Source organism: Lygodium microphyllum, chromosome 27, assembly GCF_053477565.2.
Source record: "Lygodium microphyllum isolate KBCC chromosome 27, Lygodium_microphyllum_v1.1.10, whole genome shotgun sequence".
Lineage (NCBI taxonomy): Eukaryota > Viridiplantae > Streptophyta > Polypodiopsida > Schizaeales > Lygodiaceae > Lygodium > Lygodium microphyllum.
In genome coordinates this window covers 105,059,821-105,073,808 of record NC_141161.1, presented here as the reverse complement: position 1 = coordinate 105,073,808, position 13,988 = coordinate 105,059,821, and the positions used below count along the sequence as shown (strand labels likewise).

Sequence of the window (13,988 nt, the reverse complement as noted above, 5' to 3'; positions counted from 1 at the left end):
TGCATGGGTATGCAAACTTTTGATTGCATCCATGTTTGCTCATTCGAATAAGTTAGGAGTGTGCACACACAAGTTGGTTTGGCAAGTCATGTCGACAAGTGCAAGAAGTCCCATGTATCTTGGACACTCATTTCATGCAAGTTCCAGAAGGGGTGAGCACTTGCAATGCTATTTGTTTAGTTCCACAAATTTGAGCTTTAGGCTACACTCCATTAGAATATTTTTGAGTTAGGTGAGTTGTTCCAATAACTGGGGGACTGAGCAAAACTTAGGAGAATGGTGAAACTGTAGTACATGAGGTTGTTTGCTTAGTCTTGTTCTTGTGTACAATAGCACTATTAGGTGACCTTTTTTAAAGACCGAAGTAATAGAAGTTGCTGACATACTTTCATGGACTTTACATCTACCTTGGCATGTTGTCTTTGTAAACTCATCACTTCAAAATAATTTCCTGTTTTCAGGAGTTGCTGTGAAGTGTCACGATGATATGTTATCCATGCTCTGATTCCTTTGTTCCACCATTCTAAAGAGGCTATATCTTAAAAGAGCGATTTTAACTTAAATATTAATATTTTAAATTATTCATGTTATTTATTAACTTAAATATTAATATTTTAAATTATTCATGTTATTTATTTCTCTAACTTTCTGCATTTCGTAGATGGAGAAATTGGACATTACAGCTGCAACAATACTTTGTACCAAGGACTATTATAGCTTGAGTTTGGCTAGTTCCATACAGGTCCTTCACATTCTTTATTCTGAAATGTTTAAACCTGTGGAAACAATCATAGCATTTATGTTGTAGCGAAAATAACAACAGGCTGTACTAAAAGTTTTTTAGTAGCAAAAGGTTAAATTTTTTTTCACAAGTCTAGCTGTTCAGTTGGTGAATGCTGTTCTTATTTTTTGCAGCAAATAGCCATTGATCGTATTTCAAGCATGATAGTCTTGGAGGGAGGTGAAAACTCTTCCGTCGATGCAAATCAGGTGGTTCAGGTTTTAAGTGGTCTGAAGCCAAGTGACTTCATTATTCTGGTTGTTCCCCCTTTGGTTGCTGCAGATTTTTGGGAAGTTGCAGCAAAAGCGGTATAGTAAGCCAACCCTTGTCTGTTCAACTTCTAAGAAAAAGCAGCACACACACAAGAATGCATATAAGGCGTAAGCACACCTGAGAGAGAGAGAGAGAGAGAGAGAGAGCTTTTCTTTTTTCCTTGGCATATGGCAATTTCCTCTGCGTCTTTGCCATGACTTTTGTAACTCTTTTGTCGTTTAGTACTTTATAAATATAACATCCATTACGAAAAAAAAAAAGAGAGAGAGACCACATCCTAAATGAACATGGGTGTGTAGATAGGGCTGCCTAGGGTCTCAAATCCAGGCGTGGTGATCAGATGATAAAAGTACACAAATGAGCCATGGGTACTATTTTATAAGATTTTCAGACTATGAAACCCTTTTGGGAAATGCTATGGACACCCATCTAGATGTCTCGGGATGTAACACATGCCCTCTGCTCGACCTTTTGGAATCCTAGGGCATGCCTTGGAATGCTATTATCTATGCTATTCTCCTGCTTAGAGAGGAGCTGCTGATCATTTCACTTCTCAGCCTGTATCTCATGGTTTGTGATTTATTCTTAGGTGTATCATTGTATGCTTGTTCATATTATGGTTGAGTGATTGAGAGGGAGAGTTTGTGAGCTTGTTGATCACCTGTTTGTCTTTAACATTCATTTGCAGGCCTGTTTTGGGGCGCTTTGGCAGCCAGTAATGATGATCTACACTTGGTGACTTGCACTTACCTGTAGGTAGGTTGATTTGAAGGACGAATTTATAAGTAGCCCTTTTTAGAGGTAGTTCATTTGGTAAGTCATTAGAAAAAGTGAATCCAACCAATCATGCTAAGGTTTCAGCAAAGAGCAATTTGGTTCCTTATCATGATGAAGTAATCAAATAAGGGCTTCTTGTTACTACTTGAGTATGGGTTACAAGAGAAATGGATGCTCCTTTATGGACTCATATGTGGGGCATTCTTGTTTCCTATTGTAGTTAGGGAGAACATCTTAGCAATCTTGAATTGACATCTAAAGTGTTGTCTTTTTGCTAGTCCTGTTGCAACTGTGTTGCAAAGGCAATTGCTGGAGGCAATGTTTCTAAAATAAATTTGCTCCATCATTAGGAGGGGTAGTTGCACTTTGGCTCTTAGTAGTCTCCCATTTGTTGTGTGATATGTGAGATATGCTTTGAGGGAAGTTGGGTATCAAAAACTCCATTATCTTGTACCTTTGAAAGATTGGCTGACAAAGGCTAAGCTTTTTAAGATATTGCATAACAGTGTGCCGAACTTCAGCACAACATTTTGTCTTTTGTGTACACACATCCTTGTGTAAAGAAATGCCCTAACACAGGGCTAAGCTTTTTAGGACATTGATAGTAGTGTGTCGAACTTTAGCACAACTTTTTGTCTTTTGTGTACACATATCACAAAAACAAAAATACAATTGCACAACAAAGCATAAATTGATAACATAACATAGTTAGGGTTAGGGTAACTGTTGGGTTTTACTCATGCCTATGCTCACATAGGAGTGTTGGTGATTCGCAGTAGGATATCGGGGCACTTTTTACTCTCCATAAGAGAGATTTTTTCCCCTAGTCATATTATTCTTTATTTGTGTATTTATGTTACACAGTTCGGTCACTTATCACACATTACACACTTTCATGTGTGAACACACCTTAAGGCACTTACACAACCCTAAAGTCTGAGGGTTGTACTTTTGTACTTTGTGTTATACACTTTGGAACTAATCAAGTTGTGCATCGACCATACTCTCACTCTCTTTACTTTTTACACTTTGTGTTGAGCTGATGGCTGCCATCTCTGATCCAACAAGTGGTATCAGAGCTTGAAGTTCATCTGGCAGCTCCCACGTCAGGCCAATACCTTGCCCTAGCTCCCACACTAGGCTTGCTAGCCCCGTTGGGCGGTGCGCTGTGCTGCGTCTACACCAACCGCCCTATTCCGGCAGCTATAATCTGCACTGTTTAAAGACTGCGCGGAGCTTATCTAGGTGTTCCTTCTAGCTCGAATGGACACACAGGTCATTAAAAAATACTTCTAGCTCTCACCTAAGCATGTCCTTGAAGATGGCACACATGAGCCTCTGGAGTGTGGCTGGTACGTTCGTCAAGCCAAAGGGCATGACTATGTAGGCAAAGACGCCCCACTCGGTAGCGAATGCAGTCTTGTGCCTATCGTCAGGATGCACTTGCACTTGATTGTATCCTAAGAAGCCATCCAGAAAACTGTAGGCCTCTTTATTAGCAATTGCCACTGCCACCCTGACCTGTCGCCTACAGTGCTGCTGCCGCCAGCTTGTTTAGGTTGCGCTGTCAGCACGTGCAGCTCGTTCGCCTGCCTGCACCAGCCACTTGGAACCTGTGGGCAGCTCCGTTTGTTTTTTGACAGCTTCGACAGCCATGTGATAATTCATTTGACTCGTCCTCGGCTGCCACAAGTATATCTTATCATTTTATTCAAAGTATCAGAGCCACAACAAGGGACTTTTATAGGGAAAGGTCTATTTTTGCTATATCAGGTGCTTCCGTGCACAAATTGCCGAAATTTGGGTTAGAAAATTTGGGGCTTTTGTATGTTTGGGAGACATTGGCATATGTACTGAAGTTTCAGTCTGAAATTGTGCACATTGGACGGTCAAATTTTGGGGCTTTTGTGTTTTTAGTGCTGCTGGGCGTTGTTCTTGCATTGGACAGTGTGCTACTTGTTGAAATCTGTAAAAATTTGAGCATAGTGAGATAGTAGGAGTCAAGTGTGACACAATTTAGTTGATTACAACTTGGTATTTGCTGTAATTTCTCGAAATTTGCAGATTTCCAGGTCAGGCTAGCTTTTGTTACTGCTCTTGTGTCTTTTGGAAGAGCGACACTTATCATGGCCAATCAAGGACAGAGTGATGTCTTCACTTATGTATCTAAAGTGGATAGTTTGGATGGCAATAACTATTCTTTGTGGTCCTTCATGATGAAAAATGTACTCGTTGCAAAAAATCTTTGGGATTATGTCAGTGGAAAAGAAGTTTGTCTTGGAGATATGGCTCTTGCTACTCCTCCACAAGGAGATCATGGTCAAAGGCAAGCTTTGGTTCAGCCACCACCCCAAAGAATAGTTGCACAGAAGTCTTGGAACATTAGAGATGCCCAAGCATTGTCACGTATTGCATTGGTAGTTCAGTGGTTCATAATCCCACACATTCGGTTTGCTGCTACTTCACGAGTAGCATGGCTTACACTTGAGCATAAGTTTGCTGGAAAAAATGGTACTTGCATTTTTTTATAAAAAAGGAGCTTGAAAATGTGAAGATGGAATAAGATGATGCTATGCAGGATCATCTTAATAAGATTTAGGACTTGCGTGAGTAGTTGATGAATGTAGATGAGTATTATTCTGATACTCAAATGATCTCTATTACTTTGAATTCTTTGCCACCTTCTTATTTGGCCTTTTACACAGCAACCTTTTACCTTTCTTCAATTGGTTAGCTTGTTGTTGGAAGAAAAGCAAACAAGGAAGAATAGTGGGGTAAATGTTGTAGCTTCTAAATAAGCTTTTATGGCAAGATAGAAGGGCAAGGGCAATCAGTCTAGGAATGCTCTGCAAAGTTCAGGAACTTCACAGAACAACAAGAAGTAGGGGGCACGCAAACCAAGAAGGACAAGTTCCATTATTGTAGAAAACCAGATCATTATATCACAAAATGCAGAAACGCATTGCCAAGGAGAAAAAATGAGTTTGGGATGTCTGTTTCAGATGCACCTACTATTGCTAGTACTATAAAGTTTGCGTCGTTCATCATTGACTGTGACTACTATTTTTACACTCGGAGTTATGATTCTTCTTGGACAAATAGAGCATTCAGCTCTACAAAGGATGCTAACACTTGGTTCTTTGACAGTGGTACTTCTAAGCACATTGCATTCCACAAAGATTTGTTTACCTTTGTTGTTGTAGCAAATCAGTGCAATGTGCCAACAATGCATCATATCCTATTAGGGGTGTTGGAGAGATTGTCTTGAAAGCCATTGATGGCTTTACGCTCTGTTTGCAGGATGCTTTATATGTGCCAGGGATAAAGAAGAATTTGCTGTCGATTTCTTCTTTAGCAAAGTGTGGTATGCAAGTCACATTTAATGATGATAAATGCATGGTCAGGGATAAGGAATTCTTAACTTTGGTACTCATAGGCACATTATGTCATGGACTTTATGAGTTGGATACTCATTCGATTGATCAGTTAGTTTACTTGGCATCTACTATTACTCTTGCTATGTCACAGTCAGAGTTATGGCATGCTCGCATGGGGCATGTGAATTATGGCTGTTTGATGCTTATGCAATGTACTTAAATGTTGGAAGGTTTATCTCTCTTGGAGAGACCTCTTGATCATATTTGTGAGGGATGCATTTTGGGAAAAATGCATTGGTTTTCTTTTTCTCGTGATGTTGCTTTTAAAGCCACAACTAGGTTGTAGATTGTGCATTCAGATGTATCTGGACCCATGCAGACAAAGCCATTACTTCGTCACCTTCATTAATGACTTTACTTGTTTTTGTTGGGTTTATTCATTGGCGAAAAAGTTAGAAGTGTATGATGTATTTCTGGCTTTTACTGTACTTGTGGAAAGTCAATTAGGCTATCGGATTAAGACTCTTCATGTCTTCCTTGTTGAATAATTTTTTAAAGCTAAAAGGCATTGCATATCAGTATACTACTGCATATACTCCATAGCAGAATGGGGTTGTGAAAAGGAAGAATCGGTCACTCATGGAAATGGTCAGATGTATATTGAAAGCTAGAAAATTGCCACATGGATTTTGTATGGAAGTAGTTATGTGTACTTGTCACGTTTTGAATAGATGTCCTACTAAGGCATTGAAAAAGATAACACCTTTTGAGGCTTGGAGTAGCCCTAAACCTTAAGTTGGTCACTCTGGTAATTTTGGGTATCTTGCATATGCTCATATTTCCAAAGTATTGAGGGAAAAGTTGGCCAATAAGGTTGTTCAGTGCATATTTGTGGGTTACAGTAGTGAAAGCAAAGGGTACAGATTGTATGGTCCTGTTTCCAAGAAAGTTTTCGTCAGTAGAGATGTGATTTTTGATGAAAAATCAGAATTATCTCTTGCTAGTTATGACACATATCAGGCAACAAATGATGTGCTTGAGGGACTGATGCCTATTTCTTTGGTGATACAGATAGAGCTTCATTAAATGAACAAAATATTTAGCCAGCTGCTTTATTAAATAGTGTAGAAATTCAGCCAATGGCCGATTTGAATATTCAGCAAAATGTTGAACTTGAGGTTCATCAAGAGCATGCATATAATTAGGAGGCTAGACAAATACCTAGATGGTATTTGTAGGCTCTACAACATAGTCATTTGGATGCTCCTTTTGTTGATCGTACTCAAAGACAAACACGTCTACATGATTATGCTAATGCTATGAAGTTTGTTATGGCAACAAACACACTTGATGATGATGAGCCTGATTCTTTTGAGGATACACAGCAGAGTGTACATTGGATGGCAATAATGCAAGCTGAATATGATTCTATCATTAAGAATCAAACATGGGATTTAGTTACATTGCCTGTTGGAAAAAAAGCCATTGGTACTAAATGGGTCTATAAGCTGAAACAAAAAGTGGATGGATCATTGCATTCTTACATGGGGAACTTCAAGAAGTGTATGTTCAGTAGCCCATGGGTTTTGTAGTTGAAGGATCTGTACACTTGGTATGCAAGGTGAAAAAGGCTTTCTATGGTTTGAAGCAAGTTCCATGAGCTTGGTACGCCAAAATTGATGCCTTCTTACTCAGCCAAGGGTTCATTGATAGCCCATTAGAGTCTACTCTTTAGGTATGCAAAGAGGAGGGACCTTTGCTGGTCATTTGTCTTTATGTGGATGATCTTTTGCTCACAGGGACACATGTTGGTTAAATTTTCGCATTTAATAAAAATTTGCAGCAAACTTTTAAAATGTCAGAATCTGAGGCCTTTGCATTACTATTTGGGCATTTGGATAATTCATGATATTAGAGGCATTGGATTGTCACAATCCAGATATATTGGTAAACTCCTTGAGAGATTTAGCTTCTATGATTGCAAGCGAGTAAGTAGACCGATGGAGATTGGACTTAAGTTGTCTTTGCATAATGACAATGATATGTTTGACATTCATACATATGTTGTAGCAGTTGGATGTCTCATTTATTTATGCAACACAAGGCCAAATATTTAGTTTGCAGTTTCAACCTTGAGCAAATATATGCACAGCCCATGCATGTCACATTGGCAAGCTGTGAAGCGTGTTTTGCATTACTTGCAAGGCACAGACTCTTGGATTGCTTTATGCCAAGGGGAGGTCGCTGTAGTTACATGCTTACAATGATTCCAATTGGGCAAGAGATTTTGATTTTCGTTACTTTACAAGTGAAAATTGTTTCTTTCTTGGCTCTTCTTGCATTTCTTGGCTTAGCAAGAGACAATTCACTATTGCCATATCGTTTTGTGAATGTGAATACAAGGTAGCTTTCACTACTACAACTCAACGTATATGGCTAAGATACTTGTTGCCTGATCTTGATGTATCGGTCACGTAGCCCACTCCTTTGTTTGTTGACAACCAAAGTGCCACTATAGTGGCACTGAACCCAATGTTTCACGTACACACGAAACACATTGAGATACATTATCTCTTTGTTAGAGAGAGGCTACATGCAGGGGATATCGGCCTTGTCTACTGTCCTACCAACAACAATGTGGCAGACATCTTTACCAAAGCTCTTTCTTGCGACAAATTTGAAGCATTTCGCAATGCTTTAAATTTGATCTCCTTTGGTGGATGATGCTTGTGTGTTGATCACTTTTCACTCCCAAGGGTTTTGTTGGGTTTTACTCACGTCTACACTCACATAGGAGTGTCGGTGATCCGCAGTAGGACACTAGGGAACTTTTTACTCTCTTTAAGAGAGGTTTTGTCCCCCAATCATTATTCTTTATTTGTGTATTTATGTTACATAGTTTGGTGACTTATTACACATTACACACTTTCGTGTATGAATGTACCTGAAGGTACTTACATACCCTAAAGTCTAAGGGTTGTACTTTGTGTTATACACCTTGGAACTAATTAAGTTGTGTAGTGATCACACTCTCACTCTCTCTACTGTCTACACTCTCTATGTTGAGTTGATAGTTGCTATCTTCGATCCAACAGTAACTCAGAGACAATGAATACCATGAATAATTTGAGAGGAATGAATTTGAATGATATAATGATCATGCAACAAATGCACTATGCAGTTTATGAATATTGAATCTCAATCTCTTGTGTTTCAAGTACTGAGATAGAGATAATGAGTTGGAGAGTGTGCCGTACTTTGATAGATCTTGAAACATAGCAATGCAGCCTGTGAAGACATCTGGCAGCAACAAACACAGTAGTGTGGATGCTAGATCTATGTCAGATAGGCAAAGGAGAGAGAAAAAGTGAAAATGCAGCCTCTAGGGTGTTGGCCGTTGAGGTAAAAAATGTGTTACATGCTGTTTAGCCACTTAAACAACTCCAAAACATAATTAATGAAAAACCCTAAAATGGAGAGTGATTCGATAGATTTTTTGTGTAAACCCTAATTTGGGAGGGTCTATCCACATCTATAAATAGATAGGCTGCCCACTGCTTAGTCCCATTTCTTCAGTGTAGGTTTCTCGTGTGTATATCTCCGCCATTAATTTTCCTCTCCATGACTGTCTAGCCTCTGTGACTACTACCATCACTCTGTCTACTCCATCAGTCGCCTGTTGACTGCTTCCTTGCTGCTGTTTGTTGCGTGGCATTCCTCCATCAGTTGCGTTTGAACCCTATCTACCATCGCTATCCCTTAGACACCCTATGTTGGCATGCATTTGCCCTCCAACTGCTTAGATGATAGGCGTTTTTTATTTGGCAACTCCTTCAGGGGTGCGTTTTGTAGTTTGGGTTGCCGTCTCCCTTCTCCATGGCTTGCTCAATTGTTGCCTGGTTCTTGATCATCCTCAGGGATTAGTTCTTTGAGCTTCCACTACTTTTTGAAACTCAGACTAGTACTTATAGTTTTAGGGATCTTTCTTTGTTGGATGCCACCCTTAGATACTCTACTACTCTATCCTTGAGCATTGTGTTTGCTCTTACATTCATTTATTGCATTGATTCATTCACTTTAGAGTTCTCCTTCTCTCTCTATGTTTGTGTTTGTGTTTCTGCATTTTTCTTTTAGGGTTTGTGTTTTGCATGTCACTATCTATATCTTTGTGTTTTTGTCGTGCTCATACACTTGTGTTTTTTGAATGCAAACACTAGTAAATTCTTCACATGGTATCAGAGATGGTGCTCTTGTAAAGAGTATATTGTGGATATTGTGGAGACTTGGTTTTGTGTGAGATCAAGCACCATATTTTTGCCTCTTAGATGAATGAAACTGCTATAATTAAGATGACCAAACCGAGCATGCCATAACTGTGTCATCCACAATGGTGGCATCAACCTATAATGTATCCTTTGATGATCTCCTCTCATATAATCAAGTTGATAGAGTCCATTATACAATGTACTAGTGACAATGAGGGCGTCCCCATCACTATAGTCATAGGCATTGCATTGATCCATATGGAATTTAATCATAAAACCAGCACATGCAATGGCTGAAATTGAAAGTAAAATTTTCTTTATGTTTGGCACATACAAAACCTTTTCAAGCATGATAGTTTTTCCATCTATTGCAATAATGGGAATGTGACCAAGGCCTTGGATTGCATATGAAGCATTGTTTGCTCATACAATGAATCCCCCTTTTGTACATTTGCATATGATACAAACAAGTCATGAAAGGACATTATGTGCTTGGAAGCTCCGTTGTGCTGTAATTTTCAGCCACTAAAAGACGATGCTCATGTGAAGAAGGATTGCACGAACAATGCATAACAAAAGCATAAGATTGACCAATATCCAAGCTTGCTAAATGTGTGGTTGCATTCTTTGTATATGCTGAATTTTCAGCAATACTCATGCTCGATTGTTTCTTCTTTTCACTTGCCATCCTCTTTTTGCGTTATTCAATAATATGCCCTTTTTTTGTACAATAATTGCATCTCTTTTTCTTAGCATCGTCATCCTTGATGCTTGAAGAGTCTTTAGTGTACAAGCAATTGCTTTGCATGTATCCTTTCAGTTTGAGGGTTGCTAGGACTTCCCTTTGTTTTGATGGTTGGTTTTAAAGGCTTTGTTAAAATATTTGTTCGAGTATATGAAAGAGTGGTGTCTTTTTATATGTAAACGTAAACTAGTCTTTAGAGTGTGGAGAGATGAGGATGATGTGTTGGGGAAGGATCAGGATGTGAGGTGGCAAGTCAAACTTGAGCCAATGCAATGTATCCAATGTACTCTTGTGCCTATTTTAAAAAGGCAACCTCTATGCAATGAAATGTGTACGGGATTTTTTGCTTATCAAACTTATGGGCTACATTGTCTATGATCCTCCTTGAACTATTCGTTTCTTCAGTTGGTATTAGAGCGACCATCCTCACGGCCATGAAATATACATTGCAAGCCATTGAAAATTGAAGGCAAGAAGTGTAGATTTTGTGAAGCAAATCAAGAGGCCATAATTACTCAAGCATTGATGTATATTGGGTTCATTCAGTTCATCAATTGTTTTAGCTTTCAATTGGTGGTTGCCAAGTGCTATTGTCAAGCAAGGGGCTTGCTTAGGCAGGGGCCCAGCTCCAGTTGAGGGGCTGCTTGTGCCATAAGCAGAGGGGCAGATTCTTTCAACAAGTTGAGGGGCAGCTTCTATCTGTGAGACAGAGAGGTGAATAGAAAGAGGAGAGAAGGAATTGCTGCTGCTGCTGGTCTTGAACTTCATTAAGTGTTCTTCGAAGGCATACGGCATCAAACAGCTGCAATCGACACATCCTAGAGATCTAGCACCATCATGTGGCTGAAAAATCGGCCTCTTTCTGTCCACAACTACTCTTTTTCTTTTTCTTATCTTCAGAAATCTAAGCTTGATAACTTTAGCCTTGAAAAGGTTTCATTCACACTATCTCTTTGTGAACTAATTTCATTGAAACCATGTTCACACTTTATCCTCAAACTAGTTTATTTTCAGTCTTGTTCACACCACTGATTGTTGATTGAAGGGGCAGGAGCTGTTCGTCACACGTGCGATAGAAGTGACAAGCATGCATGAACAATTCAGCAGTTGAAAAACCAAACGTAGCAAGCAGAAGACTAGGCGATAGCTAGGCAGCTGTTGGATCTCGAACATGCGGGTGACTTAATAGACAGGTAATGTGACTGCAGTTGGCTTTCAAAACAGAGCAGATTTTAGCTGAGTGATAAGTAGGGTGAGATGACGTGTGTGACAAGAGATTCTTTGCAACCAAGTAGAGCTGAAGATGCCATGTAGAATGAGAAGGAGAACAACCTAGCTTGAGGCTCAACGGCAACTATGGTGGTGCACGAGCAAAGTGGCGGTTGAGAAGAGATATGACTTTGATACCACTGTTAGGTTATGATTTAACAAGATACACGCTTGCACATTCACAGTGAACAAGTGAACAGCAAGAGAGAAGTGTGTTGGAAGGTCACGTCCACTATGTGAAATGATTTGAAAGTACAATCCCTAAGGTACTGAGTATCACACCCATTGACAAGTATTCACATGGGGAAAAAACACCACTTTAGCTAGAAGGTAAAAAGTGCTAGCTAGAACTTAGGAGAAACACGATAAGTGTAACAGGCGTGATTTGCATTTGGATCTATAATAGTTTGTCTTTGCATTTTCAATACTTTTCTTTATCAGTCTTTGCTTCGATTGGTGGACTATGCTTGGAATTTGTCTCGAGTGGATGATACACATTGACATCTCTCTCAATCCACTCACATGAGAGTCATTGGCTGTTGGATAGCTCTACCCTTGAGTATTTTGTCCACATTCATTTATTATTTTGTGCCTTTCATTCATTTATTCATTTGTTATTTAGTTATCTAAGTTTTTGCATTAATATTTGAGTTAGTTGTGTCTTAGTCGCGGTCGTACACTTTGTGTTTTCTTTTGCAAACCCTAGCATATCTCCACACATCTCTGCAATTGCTTGTTACGTGGCCTTAGCCCTAAAGTGTGTGCACTTGAAGGCTGGGTGCTCAAAATAATGGCAATGAAGGCATTGCCCTAGCTATCTTGTCATCTATGATATGTTACTTGAAGTCATGGCTTCTTGCCTCAATTTCTAGGAATTTAGGAACCTTTTTTGTGTCTATCACAGCTACCTATACCTTTGGTACCCTTGCACATGTCATTGCATTAATAAACAAGGAGGGAGTGTGAAGATATGCTAGGGTTTGCATTGAGGAAACACAGCATGCACAACCAAGACTGAAACACAAAGACTCAGACAGAGATAAACAAAACTTAAACCCTAAACGCAAAATGCAAAAACTCAAAACTCAAACATAGAGAGAAGAAACTCTGAAGTGAATGAATAATGTAAATGAATGTAAGAGTGTACAGAGTGTCTAAGGGCAAAGCAATGCAGTGTCGAAGAGTGATGTCTACTGGAGACGGATCCCAAGTGCTGTGACCACCAGTTGGAGTGTCAGAGTGTGGGAAGTACCAAACACTGATCATTAGAGTATCAAGGAACTAAGGCGACAACAGGAGAGATGTCACGAGGATGTTAAAATTTGATGCTTTGCTTATGTTTAATTGAGATTTGATTAAAGGATTAATCAAATGTGCAATTAAAAGATGCACATGTGAGGTGCAAGCTACTTATTTACAGATGAAGGCTGAAGGACCTTGTGAAAAAGATGGGTGTCAAAGGCAAAAGTTGTAACAAGTTACACTTGTTAGATTCTAGGTGAATTTTGGTGTCAGTTTGTCCCTAGGACCATTAATTGGCCATTAAGTGTCAGTGGTGACACTAGGGACTAGACATTAATTAATGGATTAATGCTTGTCCAAGGGTCAATTAATGCATGAGACCACTTTGGGTTGCAAATGGCCTAGCCAATTAATTTTTGGATGGGCAAGGTCAATTTTTTGGGCATGGATTAAGGGATGAATTAATTTTCAGAATTAATTAATTTTGAAAATTAATTAAATGGCTGAAAATTGCTGAAAATGGTTTAAGAAAGCTGCCACTTGGCAAAACTTTTCCATGCAAGTGGGGGAAAGGCTAAATAGGGCTGAAGGGAGAGGGAAATCTCGTTTTTTCATTTTGGAGCTGTTAGAAAGAGGTGTTGGACTGTTGCTGCCAACTTTTGGGGCCGTTTCCCAGCCATTGGAGACCATTTTGGTGATGGGGATTGCATATTCTTGACCTTGGGAAGTTGGCGATTGCTGCTGATGCACTTTCTCCTGAAGATCACAGTCTTTGATGCTCCTATTGTTGTTGGTGCATCTGTTTGGGGCTGGTACAGCAGGGCAGCAACTGATTTTGATCAGTTCTTCGTGACAAATCTCAAAATTCTCTCTCTTTACAGCATTCTCTCATCTCCTTCAGTCTATACTCAGCCATTCTCAGTAATTCTCAGCCATTTGGAGGAGATTTCAGCCATTTTTGGTGGGTTGATCTGTAATTTTTGTAGTAAACCCTAATTTACAGCAGAAATTAGGGTTTAGCAGCCACATTGGAATCCGTGCCGGAGATTGAAGGCTCAAGGGACTGAAATCAGCAGAGCTGATAATTGAAGATTATCAAGGGGGAGAAGAAGTCTTAGGTGAATCAAGGGGAAAATGACCCAAAAGGCTTGCTGGTCATTTATGATAGCAAGAGAAATTGGTTAGCAGGAGGAGATTGAAGAATCTCGAGTTGTACTCCTTCCAATTGAATATAAGCTAAAAAAATACCGCAAGGGGCG

General features: G+C 39.5%; 1 protein-coding gene across 1 annotated transcript in view; it reads left to right on the top strand.

Annotated features, from left to right (window-relative positions):
- The window catches only part of LOC148012681 (uncharacterized), a 131,518-nt gene that overhangs the window by 27,396 nt on the left and 90,134 nt on the right, over window positions 1–13,988 (top strand). Inside the window, exons 4-5 of the mRNA XM_087668745.1 lie at window positions 662–742; window positions 916–1,089. Coding sequence (XP_087524871.1) covers window positions 662–742; window positions 916–1,089 — 255 coding nt within the window. The remainder of the gene's footprint in view (window positions 1–661; window positions 743–915; window positions 1,090–13,988) is intronic.